General features: G+C 47.9%; 1 protein-coding gene across 1 annotated transcript in view; it reads right to left on the bottom strand.

Annotated features, from left to right (window-relative positions):
* BRSK1 (BR serine/threonine kinase 1) overlaps positions 1–20,356 on the bottom strand; it is a 50,706-nt gene extending 30,350 nt beyond the window's left edge. Inside the window, exons 1-3 of the mRNA XM_035135295.2 lie at positions 20,239–20,356; positions 3,985–4,079; positions 485–570 (exon numbers count right to left, since the gene is read on the bottom strand). Coding sequence (XP_034991186.2) covers positions 485–570; positions 3,985–4,079; positions 20,239–20,356 — 299 coding nt within the window. The remainder of the gene's footprint in view (positions 1–484; positions 571–3,984; positions 4,080–20,238) is intronic.
* Between the last annotated feature and the right edge of the window lie 496 nt (positions 20,357–20,852).

Below are 20,852 nucleotides of genomic sequence, written 5' to 3'. Positions count from 1 at the left end.
TGCCTACCCATGGTTTAGGGTTATGCATCCCCCTGCGTCCTCCCGGAAAAAAATCACTGGGGAAAATAATAGCAACAGCAGCAACCACCACCAACACCCCACTTACCTAAGAGTAAGGCCCATCTAAATCAACCAGGCTTACTCCCAGATTAGGTGTGGTTAGGATTGCAGATTTAGCATGTTTTGTTTTGCTTTTAAGGAAGCAGAATGTTCAGGGAAGAAGTTTAGAATATCCCTGAGGTGGACCAGGATCCCCTGTGGCTACAACCCTGACTGGAAGGGATCCCCAGAATTTGTCCTGGAAAGAGGATCCTCAGCAGATAAATCAACAAAGAAAGTACACTACTCCCACCCCCCATTCAAGCTATGAAGTGACTTGCTCATAGGAAGCTCTGCTCCACTCTGATGGGGACATGTGAACAAGGGGAGGCGGGGTGGGTGGGGGGCGGGTAGAGAGGGAGGCCATCTGCAAATAAATACCTACAAATATTTTTTGTTCTCGTAGACATCATGGAGTTTCAGCACATGGGGGTGTTCAATCAGCTTCAGAATGGCAATTTCCCGCTCCACCTAGAAGGGAAGAGGGAGAGAATACATGTGTGGTTATATACAGGGGGTAAAGAACAAACACTTTTGAGCACTGCCTGTGTCCTAGGACAGAGGTCGGCAACCTAAGGCCCACGGGCTGGAAGTGGCCCATGAGGGTCGCTTAACCGGCCTATGAGCCACCCCTGAACCGAGCCACCCGCTTTTGAGTCCCCGCGTGCTGCGCTAAACCGGCACAGCGCAGGGCAGGGACTCTCTCCCATGGCTCCGGAAATCGCTTCTGCGCATGCCCAAACGCCAGAAATCGCGTCTGCGCATGTCCGCTGTGCCAGAAATCACTTTTGTGCATGCCCAGATGCTGAAAAACGCTTCTGCGCAGGTGCGATTTTCGGCATCTGGGCATGCGCAGAAACTATTTCCGGCACCGCGGACATGCGCAGACGCAATTTCCGGCATTGTGCTGCACTGGCCCGGCCCATGGAGGATCTCCATGGGAGTGATCCGGCCCATGCCCGGTAAGCCTTGCCAACCCCTGTGCTAGGATCTACAGAAGAGAAGCTTCCTCCTGGGTTCTCCATGAAAGAAGAGAGTTTGAAATAATTTATGAGGTATTATTTGTGCAAGATGCCTGATGGAGCCAGGTGGAGGAGGTCTCAATAAAACAAAATAAAAAATGGACAGTGGTGGGTGTGAGTCAATAGCAAGTAGAAAGACAAGCCAGGTTGGCTATGTCTAAAGCTTTGTCAGGAACTGTGTGTTATATCCACGTCATATCCACATTTAAAGCACATAGACGGAATTGATATGTGGGGGGGGGGGGATTTCCAGAATACGGAGCTTTGTCCTGGATCTTAGGCAAGTCAATTAAACAATAGTGTTTTTAGGCATTTTGGGGGGGGAAGCTCCACAACTTTGGGGTTTGTCTGCTTTTTGAAATATAGCAACAATAGGGGTGCTGAGAGTTGTAACTCTGTGAGGGGTAAACTACAGTTCCCAGTATTTCTTTTTTTAGGGGGGGGGGAGCAATTTGTCTTAAATTTATGGCAACTTTTGATGTTCAGCACCACAAATATTGACCCAGGAGTCCTTTAAACCAGGCAGTGGCTCACACGGCCACCAAGGCTGCTAGTCTAAGAGAACACCACCCCAAGATCTTTTTATAAAGGGTGGTATATTAAATTGAATAAATAATTAAGTACAGGCCCCTCCAGCCAGGAGTTTGACATGACAGGCCATGATCCTTCAAGCCTAGGAAGTCAGATGCTGATGCTATTGAGGGATATTTAAGATGCTATTGAGGGATATTTAAGGTGTCAGTATTTGCAGGAGGGAATCAAACATTCTGGGAAATTTGTTGTTGTTTAGTCATTTAGTCGTGTCCGACTCTTCGTGACCCCAAATCTAAATTGCACAATGAAAGAGCTCAGTCACCCTAGCCTAGTGCAAGAAATCCACTTAAAAAATAGTCAGCCTCTTTGCAATTAGCGAAATGATGCAGAAAGGTGTTTATAAGTGTAGAATGAACAAATTATTCATGGGAAGTATAAACGCCCCACAAGCAAGTCAGAATGAATGCTCATTGTCATGTAACCTCTCCACAACCAAATCAGAATAAATGCTAGATTATAATCTAAACTCCACATAAACTTTGTGCAAGCAAATCAAGGCAAATGCTCCACAAATAGGTCAACTGAAGCAGCCCAAAGGCTTGCAGACCTGCTGATTTCTTTCAGCCTGGCAATGTCTTGCAGGGGGAGGCCACCTGGTCCCCCCATTTTGCCTCCAGATTTCAGCTCCTAGCCTGTCTGTCTCCAGCTTGCCAGCCTGCCTCTGCTGGGGCACCACCTGGTGTTGCCAAACGCAGCGCTTCCAATCTTGCATATGCCTCCCAAGTGTGCACAGCCTCCCCACCCCACCTGGTATATCAGAAGGGGACACAGGATTGTGTCAGCTGCTGATCGTTTCGCTCTGGCCTTGGCAAGTGAGGGCATACTGAGAAACATCTTCACCGTTCCGTTTCAAAGCTTCAAGCTCCTTTTCTCCCATGGTCTGACCAATGGACAGGGGTTTTGGTGTGCGCTCTTTACATATTACAGCCTCCACAGAAAAACTGCTCAAAACTGCTCCATAACATAGCTAATATCACATGGCATGTGGAGCAGCTCATTATTCAGGGATTTTCCCCATGTCAGCACAAACTTCAGGAAAGGGGGGGGGGTCACACCAGCGGAGGGGGAAATGCTCCAACAAAGCTGATCCGCACCATGTGATTAAACTGCTGCCATGTGGACTAAGTCAAAGTCCTGGATTGAGGCCTAGTATACTGATGAAGGCTGGCGATCATGTCATCAGCTCATTCTAAACCTTGCAAAGGACGCTGGTCCAAAAACAAGGCAGGCCTTCTGTATCATGTGACATCTGGCAAAGTAAGTCTGGAATACGGGAGCTCGCCCATTTTTAATCTTGCTTTATTTTCTGAGCTTTCTCAGCTCTCATTTTCAGCCAAGGAATTTAGAGGGTCAATCCTTCAACAGGAGGTACAATCGTACCGCTCTTATGACATCCAAATCAAACAAACAACAAAGAAGCCTGGCATTTTTTACTAGTTTCTGCATCTTCTTCCTGCTTTCTAACACACCAATGTCTGCATTTGGCGAGAGTCTGATAGTGTTTTGCACTTCTCTCTGCAGTGAGGTAAAGGGTAAAGCAGTGTTTCTCAACCAGTGTGCCTCCAGATGTTTTGGGACTACAACTCCCATCATCCCTAGCTAGCAAGACCAGTGGTCAGGAATGATGGGAGTTGTAGTCCCAAAACATCTGGAGGCACACTGGTTGAGAAACACTGGGGTAAAGGGCCCCCTGACCATTAGGTCCAGTCGTGACTGACTCTGGGGTTGTGGCGCTCATCTCGCTTTATTGGCCGAGGGAGCCGGCGTACAGCTTCCAGGTCATGTGGGCAGCACGACAAAGCCGCTTCTGGAGAACCAGAGCAGCACACGGAAACGCCGTTTACCTTCCCGCTGTAGCGGTATCTATTTATCTACTTGCACTTTGACGTGCTTTCGAACTGCTAGAATGGCAGGAGCTGGGACCGAACAACAGGAGCTCACCCCGTTGTGGGGATTCGAACTGCCGACCTTCTGATCGGCAAGCCCTCTGCTCTGTGGTTTAACCCACAGCGCCACCCTTGTCCCCCTGCAGTGAAGTACCTGCTAGTTAATTCATACCAAGCAATGCTGTGTAGGCTGTGAATGTGTCTGAGCACATCTGGCAAGGCAATCTGGGTTGAAATTTCTGTAAAGATGAAGTGGAGGGCCAGAGATTGAGACTCAGCAGGTACTCTCTCTCTCTCTGGTTTGCACATTCATCTCCACCTGCTTCCATTTCCATTTTTCGCTGCCCTTACACCATTCCCAACAAACAAACCCACATGCTCACCTTCATCAGTACTGACTCCGAAAGCTTTTCCCGGTTCACAATCTTAATCGCCACTTTCTGCCCTGTGATGCAGTGTATGCCCAGCTTCACCAGACCTACGGAAATGAAAAGAAGCGCCAGAGAATATCTGTAACAATGCGAAGCAGGTTAATGATGATATACAGCAAGTCAAATTTCCTTCCCACCACAGAGCAGCATAGCTGCCAAGTTATCCCTTTTTTTAAGGGATTTCCCCTTATGCTGAATAGGCTTCCTCGCGAGAAAAGGGAAAACTTGGCAGCTATGCAGAGCGGGGGGGGGGGGGACCTGTAGCCCTCAAGGTGTTGCTGGACTACAGTTTCCATCATCCCTGCCCACTGGGCATGTTTGCTGAGGCTGATGGGAGTTGTAGTTCAGCAACAACTGGAGGGTCACATGTTCCCCACCTGCCACCTCTTGTATCGGGTTATTTTGATCATACACCGCAGGCAGCTTAAGGGCTGCAACGGGATGAGCTCCCATTGTTCGGTCCCAGTTCCTGCCCACCTAGCAGTTCGAAAGCACATCAAAGTGCAAGTAGATAAATAGGTACCACTCCAGTGGGAAGGTAAACGGCGTTTCCGTGCGCTGCTGTAGTTCACCAGAAGCGGCTTAGTAATGCTGGCCACATGACCCGGAAGCTGTCTGCAGACAAACTCTGGCTCCCTCGGCCTATAGAGAGGGTATGAGCGCCACAACCCCAGAGTCATTCGCAACTTAACTATCAAGGGTCCTTTACCTTTTTCTTTTTTAGTACCTTGGAGTGATCAATGCCATGACCGGAGGCTTGCACATATGGACGTAACAGAGGGACCTAAGGCACACTTTCTGTGCACACTTACTGAACGCAGTGAGCTTTGTTTACACATCTGATCTCTCAGCACACTTGCAAACAATGTAAATATTAGAAAGATACCTTTATGCCACAATCCTAGGTCTGTCTGCCTGAAAGTAAGCCTCACTGTGTTCAACGGGGCTTGAAAGGTAAAAGTAAAGGGGAGGTGCTGGGATGAGGGATGGGGGGGGGCTTCAATGAGAAAAAGGACTGCCTCCTCCTCCTCTGTCCTACTACACCTGAGGATTCCTTGGTGGCAGGGGGATCTTTGGGAAGCAGGTGGGGGAGGGGGGCAGTAAAATATATGTAAGAAAAACTGAGATAACGATTGGAAAATTATGATAAAGGATATTGCTAAAGAAGGTTATAAATTGAAGATCAGAAAGGGGGTGAAAGGGGAAGTCTATAAGATAATGATTTGAAGAATGGATGGTTTAAAGTTTGTTTTTTCTTTTTTATCTTCTTTACCCCCCCTTTTTTCTATGTATGTGTTTGTTGGTGTATTTGTTATATTGCTTGTTTATTTGCTTAATTATGTTTAAAAAATCCAATAAAAATTAGCATTAAATAAATAAATAAATAAAAAGGTAAAGGTAAAGGACCCCTGACAGTTAAGTCCAGTCGCGACTCTGGGATTGCGGCACTCATCTCGCTTTACTGGCAGAGGGAGCCGGCATTTGTTCGCAGACAGCTTTTCCGGGTCATGTGGCCAGCATGACTAAGCCGCTTCTAGCGAACCAGAGCAGCGCACGGAAACGCCGTTTACCTTCCTGCCGGAACGGTACCTATTTATCTACTTGCACTTTGACATGCTTTCGAACTGCTAGGTTGGCAGGAGCTGGGATCGAGCAACGGGAGCTCACCCCGTCGCGGGGATTTGAACCGCCGACCTTCTGATCGGCAAGCCCTAGGCTCTGCGGTTTACACCACAACGCCACCCACGCTTACTTCCAGGCAAACGCCATGTAGGATTACAGCCAAACTCTTCTGCGATCTTATCCAAAGGAAATCAAGGGGTAGTAGCGGTTCCAGCAGATGCTCATACAGTGTCAGTTTGCCCTTGCAGGAAACAGAGCTGGACATTTCTCTGCCCATCAGGCACCCTGATTGTGAGTACATTCTAAGGATGGGGAGCGGGGATAATGAATCCACCTGGATCATGGAGAGAGGGGCCATAGCTCAGGGGCAGAGCCATGGTTCACGTACAGGACATCCCAGGTTCAATTCCTGGTATCACCTGTTAAAAAGACCCAGTAGCATTTGCATCATCATCATCTCTCTCTCTCTCTCTCTCTCTCTCTCTCTCTCTCTCTCTCTTTTGTACAGTATAATAATATTTTTTTCCCAGAGTGAAAGTTACATTTGTTACACAATGGTTATATTTCAGCTCAACATTCAACAGACAGCATAAACCAGGCGCCCCCAAACTTCGGCCTTCCAGATGCTTTGGACTACAATTCCCATCATCCCTGACCACTGGTCCTCTTAGCTAGGGATCATGGGAGTTGCAGGCCAAAACATCTGGAGGGCCGCAGTTTGGGGATGCCTGTTATAAACATTCAAAAAGCAACCGCAAATTTTATAAAGGATGTGCAGTCCTTTTATAAATTTTATAAAGGATGTGAGATTGCAACTAGGCAATCTCAAAGCTATGCTGCTAAATACTTATTTTGCAGGGGTTGGGGATATTTCTGTTTCTCTCATTTTTATTTAAATATGCCTGGCAGCGCACCCTGTGCATGGTGACAACTATAGAACGGTACCTTTCACCATGGAAAAGAGAGACTGAATACCGTCACTATTTATCAGGTTCCCAGACGTAATGAATGGATCCCCAATTAATTCAGATTCCCTGCCTATTCCCTGCCCTTGCAAAGGATGAATCACTGTAAAGACTTCTAAAGAGTGGGGTTCTCAAAGAAATCCTATGAATTAGCAACAGCTGCCCCAAAATTAGCCCAGATCAGTGCCTGTCCTACAGCTCCAAAATACACCTTATGTCTGAAAGTGGCATTGAATGTAATGAGATTACTAAAACTGCTAAAAGATTATTTCACAGACTGGAATCAGTCGACAAGCTGTTGGATAACAGGCTCTGATCTACCCCATCATTGTGCCCTAACAAAGGATACTCTATACCAGCCTTCCAAATTAGCTCATCAAAATTATTAGCTCACAATAATTTGTCCTAATCCATAAGGTTAGTACAACTTTTTCCAACCTGACTCCCCTCAGATGATTTATTTATTGAGCATTCACCCTGATTTGCTTGAACAAAGTTTATGTGGAGATTAGATTATAATCCAGTCTTTACTAAGCATTTGTCCCAATCTACTGGGGACATTGTTACACAACAATGAGCATTCATCCTGATTTGCTTGTGTGGAGTTTATATGTTTTCCCAATTAGTCATTTGTTCATTCTGCATTTCACTGTCACTTTCCTAACTGCAAAAAGTTGGCTACTTTTTAAAAGTGGACTTGTGCTAGGGCAACAGAGTGCTTTAATCCACTTTAATTATGCAAAGCCAACAATTTCCTGGTAGGCGCTTGAATCCCTTCTGAAAAATATTAACAGTCTGGAGACATCCTACGACTGCTATCAACCCCAGTCAGCATAGCTGAAGAAGGTTGGGTTAGGACAATTTGTTCCCCTTCTAAACAAGACAAATCCCTTTTCAAAGTCAAGTGTCAAAGTAGTCCCTTTTGATTAAATGGATGGCATATATGAGATAAACAAGTGATCGTTACAGGGGATTCAATTTAAAAATGTTGCCATCATCCTGCTCCACTTTTGCCCATACTGTACTGCCCTGTCCCGCAGGAGGAGGAATATGGTGAATTTGAGGAGGGGGGATTTATCCTGGACGACCCATGTCCCTTGCTCAAGGAGTACCTCCAGTTTAGCTTGAGCCTGGCATCAGCAACAAGTTCAGTCAATAATGGGCCTTGAAGGGACTTTTTAGACACCTCACCTGGGATCAGCGGATCCCTGAGATAAAGGCCAATGATCACATGGGTAATTCTGGAGAAAGCAAAATTTTAACTGCCAGCCAAGAGGACTGGTGGTGAGTTTCAAATGGCCCCTGCCCCAGAAGGCCACTTAGATCCCCCCCCTCTCCCACCTAGCAAATAGGGCTGGATAGAAACACAGGCTGTGTGCACATTACCTAGAATCATAGAGTTGGAAGAGACCACAAGGGCCATCCAGTCCAACCCCCTGCCAAGCAGGAAACACCATCAAAGCATTCCTGGCATATGGCTGTCAAGCCTCTGCTTAAAGACCTCCAAAGAAGGAGACTCCACCACACTCCTTGGCAGCAAATTCCACTGTCGAACAGCTCTTGCTGTCAGGAAGTTCTTCCTAATGTTTAGGTGGAATCTTCTTTCTTGTAACTTGAATCCATTGTTCCGTGTCCGCTTCTCTGGAGCAGCAGAAAACAACCTTTCACCCTCCTCTATATGACATCCTTTTATATATTTGAACATGGCTATCATATCACCCCTTACACTTCTCTTCTCCAGGCTAAACATACCCAGCTCCCTAAGCTGTTCCTCATAAGGCATTGTTTCCAGGCCTTTGGCCATTCTGGTTGCCCTCCTCTGGACACGTTCCAGCTTGTCAGTATCCTTCTTGAACTGTGGTGCCTAGAACTGGACACAGTATTCCAGGTGAGGTTTGACCAGAGCGGAATACAGTGGTACTATTACTTCCCTTGATCTAGATGTTATACTCCATTTGATGCAGTCCAGAATTGCATTGGCTTTTTTAGCTGCTGCATCACACTGTTGACTCATGTCAAGTTTGTGGTCTACCAAGACTCCTAGATCCTTTTCACATGTACTGCTCTCAAGCCAGGTGTCTCCCATCCTGTATTTGTGCCTTTCTTTTTTCTTTCTTTTTTGGCCAAGTGTAGTACTTTACATTTCTCCCTGTTAAAATTCATCTTGTTTGGGAGGTCTTGTGCCAACTTGTTTGGGAGGTCTTGTGCCAACTAACCTGCTTGAAATGCAGCTTAGTTTGGACTGAAGATGGTTTTGGGGGAGGATGCATCATATACAATATTTCAGAAGAAATGACAGGATAGATTTGCATTGTGGCTAACACTGTGTGTACACCACTTCGCAAACCAGCACTGGGAGTGGACTGCATGCAGAATAAACAGGAGCGTGCACAAAACATTGTAGGGCAAGACTCTTCCTCCATTCCCTGCTCCTCTCAGCCCAGGGTCTTACATCTTGGGGCCAAACTTTGTGTGCCGGGCAAACGCATACATGTGAAATACATGCTTGCCCTCTTCATAAAGCAAGCAGGAATTGAGGAGGGAGGGAGGCTGCATGCCTTACACAAAAAGAAAGAAGGGAGCAAAAATTTCATCATGCTTCCCTGCCTTACCTTGACACACTCTGCTGCTTTTAAGCATAAGGACATAGAAAGCTGCCTTATACCAAGGGCACTTCTAGACTGTCACTCTTCCTGGGTGGAATTCAATTACCTACCAGCCAATTCAGGCTGCACAATTCAGAGTTGACTGGGAGGTCTTGTGCCAACTAACCCACTTTCTCACAAAAGGACCAGACTTTCTGCCATAAGGAGAGTGACTGGAAAGCATGGGGCGTCATCTAACCACTCCGCAAACAAATAAAAATACCCATCGGATTGTCAGCAACATCTGATCTCCCTGCAAACACATCAGGCTGAGTGAAAGGATTTGAGTCGGACCCTTGGTCCACCTCCTGTAGCTCAGTATTGTCTATGTTCACTAGACAAGGCTCTCCCGAGTTTGAAGCAGGGGACATTCCTAGCGCTTCCCCGGAGATGCTACTGGCATAAATTCCATATACATAAATATTTGGGGGCCCTTCTGCATGCAAAGTGGATGGTCTAACATCCACTGAACAGCAGCCGCCGTCCCCTCCTGCCAGCCCCAATACCAGAAGTGAGCCAAGCAAGTGAGGCAAGGCTGGAGAGGAAATGGGTTTCTCTGCTCCCTCAGATTCTCCTCTATGGCATAAAATGTAGATCTCGCTCCCACCTTATATGTGAACAAGGCAAAATGCGGTTGACATACATACGATTGCCCAGCAAATCTAACTGGGCTCTGGGAGCCAATGGTACCCGTTGTTAGGCCCATACTGCATCACCTCTTGAGCTCTTTCTTTATTCGCACCCAAACATGTAGCCATACATTTGCTCTCTGGTATCAAGAAGTTCAGAGGCCTGGGCAGCATCCTCTATGAATGCTGAATATATGTAGCAGGCAAAGCTCAGAGGCAGAGAATCGGCTTCCCGTGCTTAATGTGGAATCCCTGGCATCTCCAGCTAGGGTTGCAAATGTCCCCTGCCTGAAACCTTCGAGAGGTGCTGCCAGTCAGTGTAGACAGCACTGAGCTAGATGGCCTGACTTGGTAAAGGCTCCTATGTTAACACCTCTAGAATCCAGGGATTGTGGGCCCCTATGGCAGGAATGAGGACCCTCGGGCCCAGGTGCCAAATGCAGCTCCATTGGCCTGCCAAGCTCTCCCCAGGTCACATACCCGCAATTCTACTTTGCCTCCTCCTCCAGTGTTTTTGCCTGGCTGGAATGTGTCTGTGAAGTCTTTGACGATGCCTCTTGCTTTCCTGGATGGAGGTGATGGGGGTCAGGTGTGTCTCTGTGTGTGGAAACGTAGCTTACTGAGCAAAGGTGAGAAAAGTCACCATCGATTGCTCCACCCACTTTGCCTATGGCCCCGCCCACCACTGGCCCTCAGCTCTCTCATGGTGGCCCAGAACATGTGCTAGGAGAGGTTCCCCTCCTCTGCCATAAGGGCCTTCTCTAGGTGCTGCCCTGCCATGGGGCAGTGTGTGCATATCAGGGAATATACGGATCAGGCACCTCAGGGGCCAGAGAGCAGGACAGCATGATAAGCCGCCCAGGAATGTGTGGTTTAGGCTTCAGTGCCCTCTTCAGGCCTGACCAGCAAAAAAGTATACAAATAATAGCCTCCATTTGGCAGGCCACCATAGCCTCAACTACCTCAAAGTGTTGATGCTGACCTTTAAAGCCCTAAACGGCCTCAGCCCAGTATACCTGAAGGAGCGTCTCCACCCCTATCGTTCTGCCTGGACACTGAGGTCCAGCGCTGAAGGCCTTCTGGCGGTTCCCTCATGGTGAGAAGTGAGGTCACAAGGAACCAGGCATAGGGCCTTCTTGGTAGTGGCGCCCGCCCTGTGGAACGCCCTCCCATCAGATGTCAATGAAATACAGTAAACAACTATCTTTTAGAAGACATCTGAAGGCAGCCCTGTTTAGGCAAGTTTTTAATGTTTGATGTTTTATTGTGTTTTTAATATTCTTTTGGAAGTCGCCCAGAGTGGCTGGGGAGTCCCGGCCAGATGGGCAGGGTATAAGTAATAAATTATTATTATTATTATTATTATTATTATTATTATTATTATTATTACTACTACTACTACTACCAGGGTTGCACGTCTGTGGCAGCTTCCGGCAAGTTCTCGTGAGATCTTGCAGAGCTCTTGCGAGTTCTGAGAGATCTTGGTAAAAGCCGCCACTGCCCACAAGGAGGACACCCTGCAGGATTCCTCCATCTGAGGCAGCTGCTTCAGTCGGCCTCATGGGCGGGGCTGGCCCTGCAGCAGTAGAATCATAGAGCTGGAAGGGACCACGGGGGCCATTTCCCTGCAATACAGAAATCTTTTTGTCCAACGTGGGGCTCGATCCCACAACCCCAAGATTCAGAGTCTCATGCTCTACTGCCTGAGGAGCCATCGCAGACAGGGCTGTCTCGAGCAGGTCGCGCACCCTGGTGCTGAGGGGCGGAGATCGCTTTGGCGCCCCCGCCCTCGCAGGGCGCAGCATGGTTTCCGCACGGCTTTGCCGCGCGGCGCCCTGCCTACCGGCCCGGCGCCCTAGCACACCACACCACCGGGGGTCTACCTAGAGCCGGCCCTGATCGCAGAAGTAAAATATCACCCCCTGCTAATTGCTGTGGATTATGTCACTTAAAGCAACAGCATGTGGCAACGTGAGAGCCAGTGTGGTGCAATGGGCAGTGTGCTGGATTTAGAACTCAGAAATCCCATGTTCCATGTTCAGCCATGATGAAATTTCCTGGGTGATCCTGGGTCTCTCTCCCCGCCTCCCCCAACCTACCTCGCAGGGTGGTTGTGCGGATAAGACAGGTGCGTGAGTGAAGTAGAACTTTGCAGACCACCCTGAGATCCTTCAAAGTAGGGTGGGATGAAAATATAATAAATATAATACCCTGCCAAACCCACAGCTGCAGAGCCAGCTGGAAAAGTTGGCAACCTGAGCTGAACGCTGCTCATTGACTCTGCAACAGCTTGCCATCCATTGGTTCTTTGAGTGTATTAGTAAAAGGGACATAACTGCTTCCTGTTTTTTTAAGTCCCACTTACTACTAACAAGGCTGAAATAAAGCAAAGGCATCCTAAAATAAACCACCACCATCATCATCATCACTGTACCCCCTTCAAAGGCAAAATAGGGACAGTGGTTTACCAGGAGCAAATGTCAGAAAACACACACTATTTTTGGTAAATAAGCTATGGGAGCCTCACAACAATGGCAGGGGTGTGTGTGTTTAAAATGCAAACTTCCAAAAGGTGCTCTCTCTCTCTCTCTCTGACCTTGAAACTCAGCTTCACATTGTGAGAATACAAACCGAGTCATGGAAAAAAAGAAAGAGAAACCCTCTCACACCCATATACATCTTTTCAGCCTGTCAGAAAATTAAAAAATGAATAAAAAAAGACACGCACTCTATCTAAGTCGCTGGATCTGGTGTCATAGTGGTGTGGCGCGGTTGTCAAAATAAGCAGACCAGACAAATCACATGCAAGAAGGCTGAAGGAAGAGATTGTCTTTAGCCTAGAGCAGGTCTGCGTAATTTGCAGCCCACCAAGCAAAACGCAGCCCACCAGCCACTGACGGTGGCCTTCTAGGACCTTGGTGTCTGCACGCCCCCCCCCAATAAAACCATAGCCAGAAGCACTGTGGGTGGCTGCTTAAAGAGGTGGCGAATCCTTGCAGATTATCCAGAGTACAGATATGGGTGGCCTGATATGCTCTTAAGTTATTTGATTATATTGAACATTATTTACATTTAATTAAAAAACAACAAGTGCAACGGGCTTGTCCCTTTTACCCCGCTTGCCTTTGCGCTCTTTGGCCCTGACACTGGAAGGCAGGAGCAAGTTTACTTCTTTCTGGGTAAAAACTGGGTAGAATTCTGCTTGCCTGCTTTTCCTTACACCTTTGTAAGTAAAAGGTCTAACTTAAAAAAAGGAAAGAAACACTAAAATTCAGGGAGGGAGCTTGGAATATCCCACTGGAGTCAGGCAACCAGGGTTTCACACCTAGGGTTGCCAGACTCAATAGAGGACAGGACTTCTGTGCCTTTAATTGCCCTGCTCTCTTTTGAGTCTGGAAACCCTAAAGAGAAACCAGCAGACCCTTTGTTTAATTTCCAAGCAAAGGGTCTGCTGGTTTCTCTTTAAGGTTTCCAGGCTCAAAAGAGAGCAGGGCAATTAAAGGCACAGAAGTCCTGTCCTCTATTGAGTCTGGCAACCCTATCAGGGCCGGCCCTACGGCCAGGCTGGGTGGCGCAGGGCACCACGGCGCCGGCTCGCCAGGAGGGCGCCGCGAGCTGCGTCCGCCCGCTGGCCGGCCGGTTCGCCGCACAGCTGCGCCCACGGCAACCGTGCTGTGCCTGCCCGCCCGCCACGCAGCTGCGCCCGCCCGCCGCGCTGGGATACAGGGTGGGGGGGCACCGGAGGGATCCGTTGCTCCACGGCGCCAGGGGCGCTTAAGACGGCCCTGAACCCTATTCACACCACAGTGGTCAGAGTGTTTGACTAGGATTTGGGAGACCAGGGTTCAAATCCTTAGTCAGCTTGCTATGAAGTTCACTGGGTGAACTTGGACCGGTCACTGCCTCTCAGCCTAGCCTACCTCACAGGGTTGTTGTGGGGATCAGGAGAGGGAGAACCATACATGCCACCTTGGGCGCTTTGGAGAAGAAAGGTGTGGTTTGAATGCAATAAGTACATAATAAATAAATAAAATTCTGAGAGCCAAAAACCAGGGCATCCTTGCAACGCTCCTGTTTTCTGTTGGTGTGGTACTACTCTGTTCTGTTGCGGTAAGGTTGGCATTTAAGCATTGCCAAAAAAAAAAAAAAGCGGAAAAGCTTGTTATATTATGATCCACAATGGCGGGGGGGAGGGAAGTCAAAGGGGATTATATGTTTATGTTTTTATTTCACTTGTATATGTAAAATAGAAAATGCAAAAATAAATGGTTTTTTAAAAAGGAATGGAAAGGAAATGCATTCTCCAGGAAAAATAGGTCGCAAGAGGACATCAATTTGCATATCAAATTTGAAAAACAATACCTCAATAACACAACATTAAAAAACGGGCAGGGATGGATGAGCCTCAGTAGCGGGAAGAGAGAAAAACCTCCTTGTCTCTGTGAAGAGTTGTGGGTCACATGCACACGATACGTAACTTCTTCCAAAGAATCCTGAGAATTGTAGGGTGCAGGGAATTGCAGTTCTGGAAGGGGGAAAACGGCAGTTTCCAGGATTCCTGCAATACTGTACTGTGTGCCTGCCTAGTCGGCTGAACAGATAGCAACGGTTGCTGGAGAAACCTGGTGGCCTGGCCTGCTCTCCCTTCTTATGGTTCTCTCTCTTTAAACCAGCCTTGGACCAGTCAGGCCTTCAAATAGAGGCCTGTCCTTTGACAGTTCTTCAAACAAAGGACACACGGCCACCCCACGCTTTGGGCAGACCTCAGTCCCCACTGCGTGGTGTACATTTCTGGGCACCACAGTCTAAGGAAGATATGAACAAATTGTAGTGTGTCCAGACACGAGGCCTGGAGATCAAGTCCTATAAGGAACAGGCAATGTAGCCGGGTCTGTTTAGCCTGGAGAAGGGACAACACAGATAGGACAGCCATCTTCAAAGATGTGAAGGACTGTGTGGTATAGTGGTTAGAGTGTCGAACTAAGACCAGGGAGACCAGGGTTCAAATCCCCACTCAGCCATGAAGATAACTGGGTGACCTCGGATCAGCTACTCCCTCTCAGCCTAACCTACCTCACAGGATTGTTGTGAAAATAAAACGGGGTGGAAGAGCCAACTTGGAGAAAAGGCAGAATATGAATGTAATAATTTTTTTAAAAACGAGGCGATAGAACACAGGGCAGGACCCAGATTCAAATTACAAGGAGGGGAGGTTTAATCTATACATTGAAGATGAAAGTATGCACATTAAGGCTGAATACCGTAGATACCTTTCTTAGAATGGTTTTTAGGCAGAGACAGGGTGGTCACCTTACAGAGATGCTGAAGCAGCAGGTTTCTACATTGTCAGGGGTTGGACTAGATGGCCTCTGGGATACCTCCTGGCTCTATGATCCTACCAAAGCTCACTTCGGAAGCCCCAGTCCATCCACTATTACATAGTGCTGAGATCTTTTCATCGCCAGTGGCATGATGTGCCTATTTATTCTGAAATAGCCTGTCCCTCACTGATTTCAAAGCCAAGGAGTACGGTGGTTCTTTTGGGTTTAAACTCGACACACAAGGGGGAAAAACCCTACTTCACTATGCAATCAATACTTTGAAATACCTTAGAACTGCAGTGTGAGAAATGGCAATACTGTATGTGTGCTCTCTGCGTGAGCCTTTACTGTTCATGTGCCTGCATTTTTATGCATGCACACTAGAATCACCCACTCCAGAGATTTAATATCTAGGGACTCAATCGTGACAATTCCTGAAATATGCTAGCAAAATCTGAAAAAGGCACTCACAAAAAGGCAAAAATGTGGACATTAATTTACCGGGGGGTGGGGGGGAGAGAGGTGAGGGGAATACACAAAAATAAGGACAGCCCCTTGTGGATAGGAATATATGCCGCAAGCTAACCTGTCCCTACATTATCTGATTCTCCCCTCTACACACCCTGGCCATGCCTTGCTTTGCAGCCCAGCAGAAAAGCCAGAAGATGGATCAAGTCCCACCTCGCTTCCCCCAAATGGTGGGCTATGTTTCTTTTACTGGAACACAAGTTGGACAGGCTGAGAAAAGTCAATTGGGCAGGAACAGGTGTGGATATGTGGACCGTTTCCAAATACCTGAGGATGTAAATAGGAGCAGGAGGGGGAAACAATCACCATGTTCACATGATACAACCAAGGTCCCCGATGTGGTGCCCGTGGGCCCATAGACAACTCCTCTCGGCACCCACTGACCCTCACAATTTTATATTTTGAAAATTGTTGGGTGGTGGGATGGAGTTTTTATTTGGTTGGAGGTCTTCTCTCTTTGGAAGGATGGCCTGCCCCCATTTGTTCTTTATCTGGGAGGAAGGGACTTTTAGCATACCCGCCAACATTTCCCAGATGAAAATAGGGACACCTCAAAGCTAATCCTGTTCTGGCCGCCCCAAACACACGCATGCTATGACACATTGCTGAAGGCTCCACTCACCCTGCTACATGCTGTGCCTGTGTGTTTTGTGGGAGACGCTTATTTAAAAGCCAAAAAAAGGTGTTGTTCTTTTGGCTGGAAGTATGTTTGACAAACACGATCGCCTGCAATATGTCATAACAGTTCCAAACATACTTCGGAGGCAGTGAAATGTCACTGGATAGTGCCACCGTGTTCGTGTGCGTGCATATACACACACCTGTGCGCACTAAAGACAAGATGCATCCATAATCAGAACACAAGAAGGGCCTGCTGGATCAGGCCAATGGCCCATCGAGTCCAGCATCCTGTTCTCACAGTGGCCAACCGGATGCCACAGTGGGAAAGCGGGACCTGAGCACAAGGACCACTCTTCCTTCCTGTGCTTTCCAGCAACTGGTACCCAAAATCCTGACTGCCTCCAAACCATGGGGACAAAGTGTAGCCATCATCGCTGGTGACCAATGATAGCCTTGTCTTCTACCATAAGGAAGAAATCCATTCATTCACCGTTAACTTCTAGGTCTAACTCGGCAGCTCAAATCTGAAAAATGAACAATAAACTCAAGCAACACGCACTAACAAAATTTCAACACACTGCCTCCGAAAAAAGCAAAGGATTGACCAAGGGCTCATACCAGAAAATATGTGTTGTCTCTAGTAATTAGAGAGAGTTTGATTGTATGGGTTAGTACGACGTTTTGCGAGCTTAGCAACGCTGGCGGGAGCATTCGCAAACCTGGCACAGAGCATCATGGTTTAGGACAGAACAGTAGACTGGTCAACTGGGAATCCATAGTGTGGATCCGGCAATTTTATCTGACCTCCGGTGACCCTGTTAAATTGAATCAGAGCTTGGGGGGGGATTCCCCATGTTTCAATCCTAAATTATGGATATCCCACACATTAAGAGTTTACATCTCTCTTTGGGTTTGGGTTTGTATCTATAAACTCCAATTCTACGAACAAAAAGGTATATAAATAGCATCCTTAACCTCTTCTGTGGTACTGTAAGTGTACCTAGACCTGACAACATACATGGGAGGTGAGTCCCACAGCCTTTTAAAAGCTGGGAATCGTAAGGAAAGCAAAAGAGTGAGTAAAGTGATGAGGTTTCCCTCCACCCCATGTCTGCTCATATGTACTGTATATGTTTTCATATATTTTTCAATGCTACTCCTTAAAAATAGTAAGTAAGCCATAATCGACATACTTGCCCAAGGCACTCCAGGGCAATGGATCTAGGCAGCTTCAGCCCCACTGAAATCAATAGGACAAGTTAATCTTGGCTAACTTAAGTCCCATTCATTTAGTCAATGAGACTAAAGTTTAACAACCTGGATCCAACCCACTGGTATCTCAGATCGTTGAGACTATGGACCAGGCATCCCCAAACTGTGGCCCTCCAGATGTTTTGGCCTACAACTCCCATGATCCCTAGCTAACAGGACCAGTGGTCGGGGAAGATGGGAATTGTAGTCCAAAACATCTGGAGGGCCGAAGTTTGGGGATGCCTGCTATGGACTGATGTGTGGGGAGACAAGCCTACTCTAATTACTGTATTCCAGTTGCACAATTTCAGGTCTCTGATCACTGCTAGTGCAGAATTCTTATGTGACCTGTCATGTGGGAGAACACTGTTAAGTTGGCCATGGTTATTATCATTTCGCTACTCAGCATCTTCAGGTCTAGGAAACCAACACTGAACAGGATAGCCAAGGAGGAACAGGGATATGCACAGTTTTTGATTTCTATCTCTGCCACCAACATCCCTTAGATGACCTTGGGCATGTCACTGCTGGTCCATGGACTTCCGCTGTTTCCTGCCAACTGAGGATTCACATAACCATAATAACACTCCTTCAGAGAAGAGGAAAGGAGATTGCTAGAAATACGGCGGCAAGATCACCCAAGCAAAATTAAAAGAGCAACCAAACTCTTGTCCGCCGTAGGAGGCGTCCATTTGTCCTATTGCTCCTGGTCTCCCCTCCTTCTGGGGTAAGGGATGCAGCCAGGCCTTGTCCCATCCACCCCCAGCAAGACTCCATCCACCTACCCATTCAGCCTGCGATTCCTGAAATGTCTTTGCGTGAACTGCCTGCCGCCACGGTGCAGAAATGATTATTCAGCAAAATCCCGCCCTCCCTTATCCCCTGCCGCCTCTTCTGTCTCTTTCACCCACCTGCTCAAGATATTTATTATTGTTATGATTCCTTAAAACAAAACAAAAAAACCCTCCCAAACATGCACACACACACACACACACACACACACACATAGCCCAGCTCCTTCTTCCCCCTTTCACGGTGTCTTTTTCTGCCACTGCAGTAATCTTCCCCCTTTCCAAGCCACAATACTCATTCTACACACAGACACACACAAATTGAGAGGGAGAGAGGAGAGAGAGGGCCTTGTGGTTTGGGTTTTCCTGCATCATTGCAGAGAGATGGATGGTCGTCCCCCCCCCCTCCTGCACTCCCCGCTTCCCATCCTCAACCTTCCATCCAGCAACTGACTGTCCCCGAAAAAGAGGAGAAGGGAGCCGAAGGAGACGGTTTTTCATATTACCCAGGCTTTAGGCATTTATTCAAGCAATCTCTCTCATAACCAAGCCCCATAATCTAAACCGCACAATCAAATCGGCATCCCTGCAGAGAGTAAAAAAAACACAAAACACCCAGCACTCTTCCATTCATCCAGAGTGCTGCAGCAGGAGAAGATTGGTGTATGGGGTGGGGGGGGGAGAGAAAAATCTATAGGCCTCTCCTATAGATTGCCCCCTCATAAATACAGAGTCTTGGCAAAATAGAGATGGGGGGGGGAAGGAGACAGAGATGGGTGTATGTCCGGTCTCCCCACCGAGCAGACTGGTTTTTTGGGGGAGGGGGGGTTGGAGGTAGGGAATCTGTATTATGGAATAAATCCGGAGCAGTTCGTTCTTCTTGCTTTCCTCCCTCCCCAACCAACCTTGGTCATTGCAGCATTATGTTTTTTTAAGCTACTGCTTCATCCCAAACAGAACTGCTTCAGGCCCCAACCACCAGGGCACAGGCACCTGGGCAAGAGGTATTGAAAGTAACCCATCCAGAAAATATGGTCAATCCATCGCTGCCCTCGCTGTGTTTCCCTTTCCAAGCTCCATCTGGGCATTTCATGTGCGTTAAAACACACAAACACACCTACCTATCAAGTACCACAAAAGCACTGTGATCCTAAGAACCCAACTATCCCCCAACAGCACTTGCTGCTAAGTACAAGAATGGTCACAACCCCTTTCAAAACCTGCCCCTATTTGTTGTTGTGTTTTTTTTTTAATTTTCGCTTCCTTTTTCTTCTTCTATCTGCTACCTCTGTAAAGCAAACTATTTACCTGCCATGCACAGGGAACCCAAACAAAGTCCAGCAGGGTAAACATTAATGTACTCCTCTGAACTAGAACAGATACCATCTTCTTGACACCTTTTCCCCTTCTGGTAGTCTCCAACATTTACTCTCCACTCCCAAATAAAACAGTGTGTAAGAGAGAGAGAGAGAGAGAGAGAGATGCCCCAACACCCAAAGTGTTGCTGCCCCCTTCTCCTGACAACCTACTAAACCTAGATGCCATTGGCCCCAAACAAGACTCCCACTTTGCTCTCCTCAAATAAACTCCAGGACAGAAAAGAATTCAGCTTTCGCCAACCACAACCACCACCACTGCGGCCAATTTATTTTCCCCAACAGGAAATGCATCTGCCTTCTCTTTTTCGGATCTCTTCCCCCACCCTCATTCTGCAATGGGACAAACACTTCTGGTCCACATGCAAAGCTTTGGGCTCTCCCATTTCTGTGGCATGGGGGTTGCCCCTCCTACCCCACCCCACCTCCAGGAGCAGCAGGCTGCCAAGTACTCACCAGTCTGCCCTTTCCCCAGTGTCTTCTCCAGCCGGTAGGGCCCCACATACTGAGCATGTTGCTGGCTCTGTTGTGGCTGGTAGGGGTGGACCCCACCTGCCTCTTTGCCACCGGACATGGCTTTTGTCTGCCACCCTTCTGAGCAACAATAAGAGATGGGGGATTTGGGGTGGGGTGGGGAGGGGAGGGGAGGGGAGAGGCACGGCAAGGCAAGGCCCCCCTGATATCCCCCTATAGGGACAATACCGGGGCCGGCATCCTGAAGGATTTAGGGGGAGGGGGATGCTCTCGGCATCAGGGAGGGAAAGGGAGGCGAGAGAAGGATGAAGGATGCTACAGTCCGGGTACCAGCATCATCCAGCTGGTCCAGCCAAGGATGCTGCTGCTGGTGCTGCTGTTGCCGTGGATGAAAGATGCTGGTGGAGAGCCTCTTCTGCTCTGGTCCTTCGCCTCCTCTCACTGCAATCTGAAGGGATCTCTCGAGCTCTCCCCTTACATCAGCATCCGGGCAACTGGGTGACAGACACAATCCGGGTTAACCCTTGGCGGAACAAAGGCAGCGCCTCCTCCCCAGGCAGGAGAAAGGGGTGGGGATTTGGGGGCGGGGGGCGGTG

This window comes from Zootoca vivipara, chromosome 13, assembly GCF_963506605.1.
Source record: "Zootoca vivipara chromosome 13, rZooViv1.1, whole genome shotgun sequence".
Taxonomy (NCBI): Eukaryota; Metazoa; Chordata; class Lepidosauria; order Squamata; family Lacertidae; genus Zootoca; species Zootoca vivipara.
Note: the sequence above shows the minus strand (reverse complement) of the source record. Positions and strands in the feature narration are given on the sequence as shown.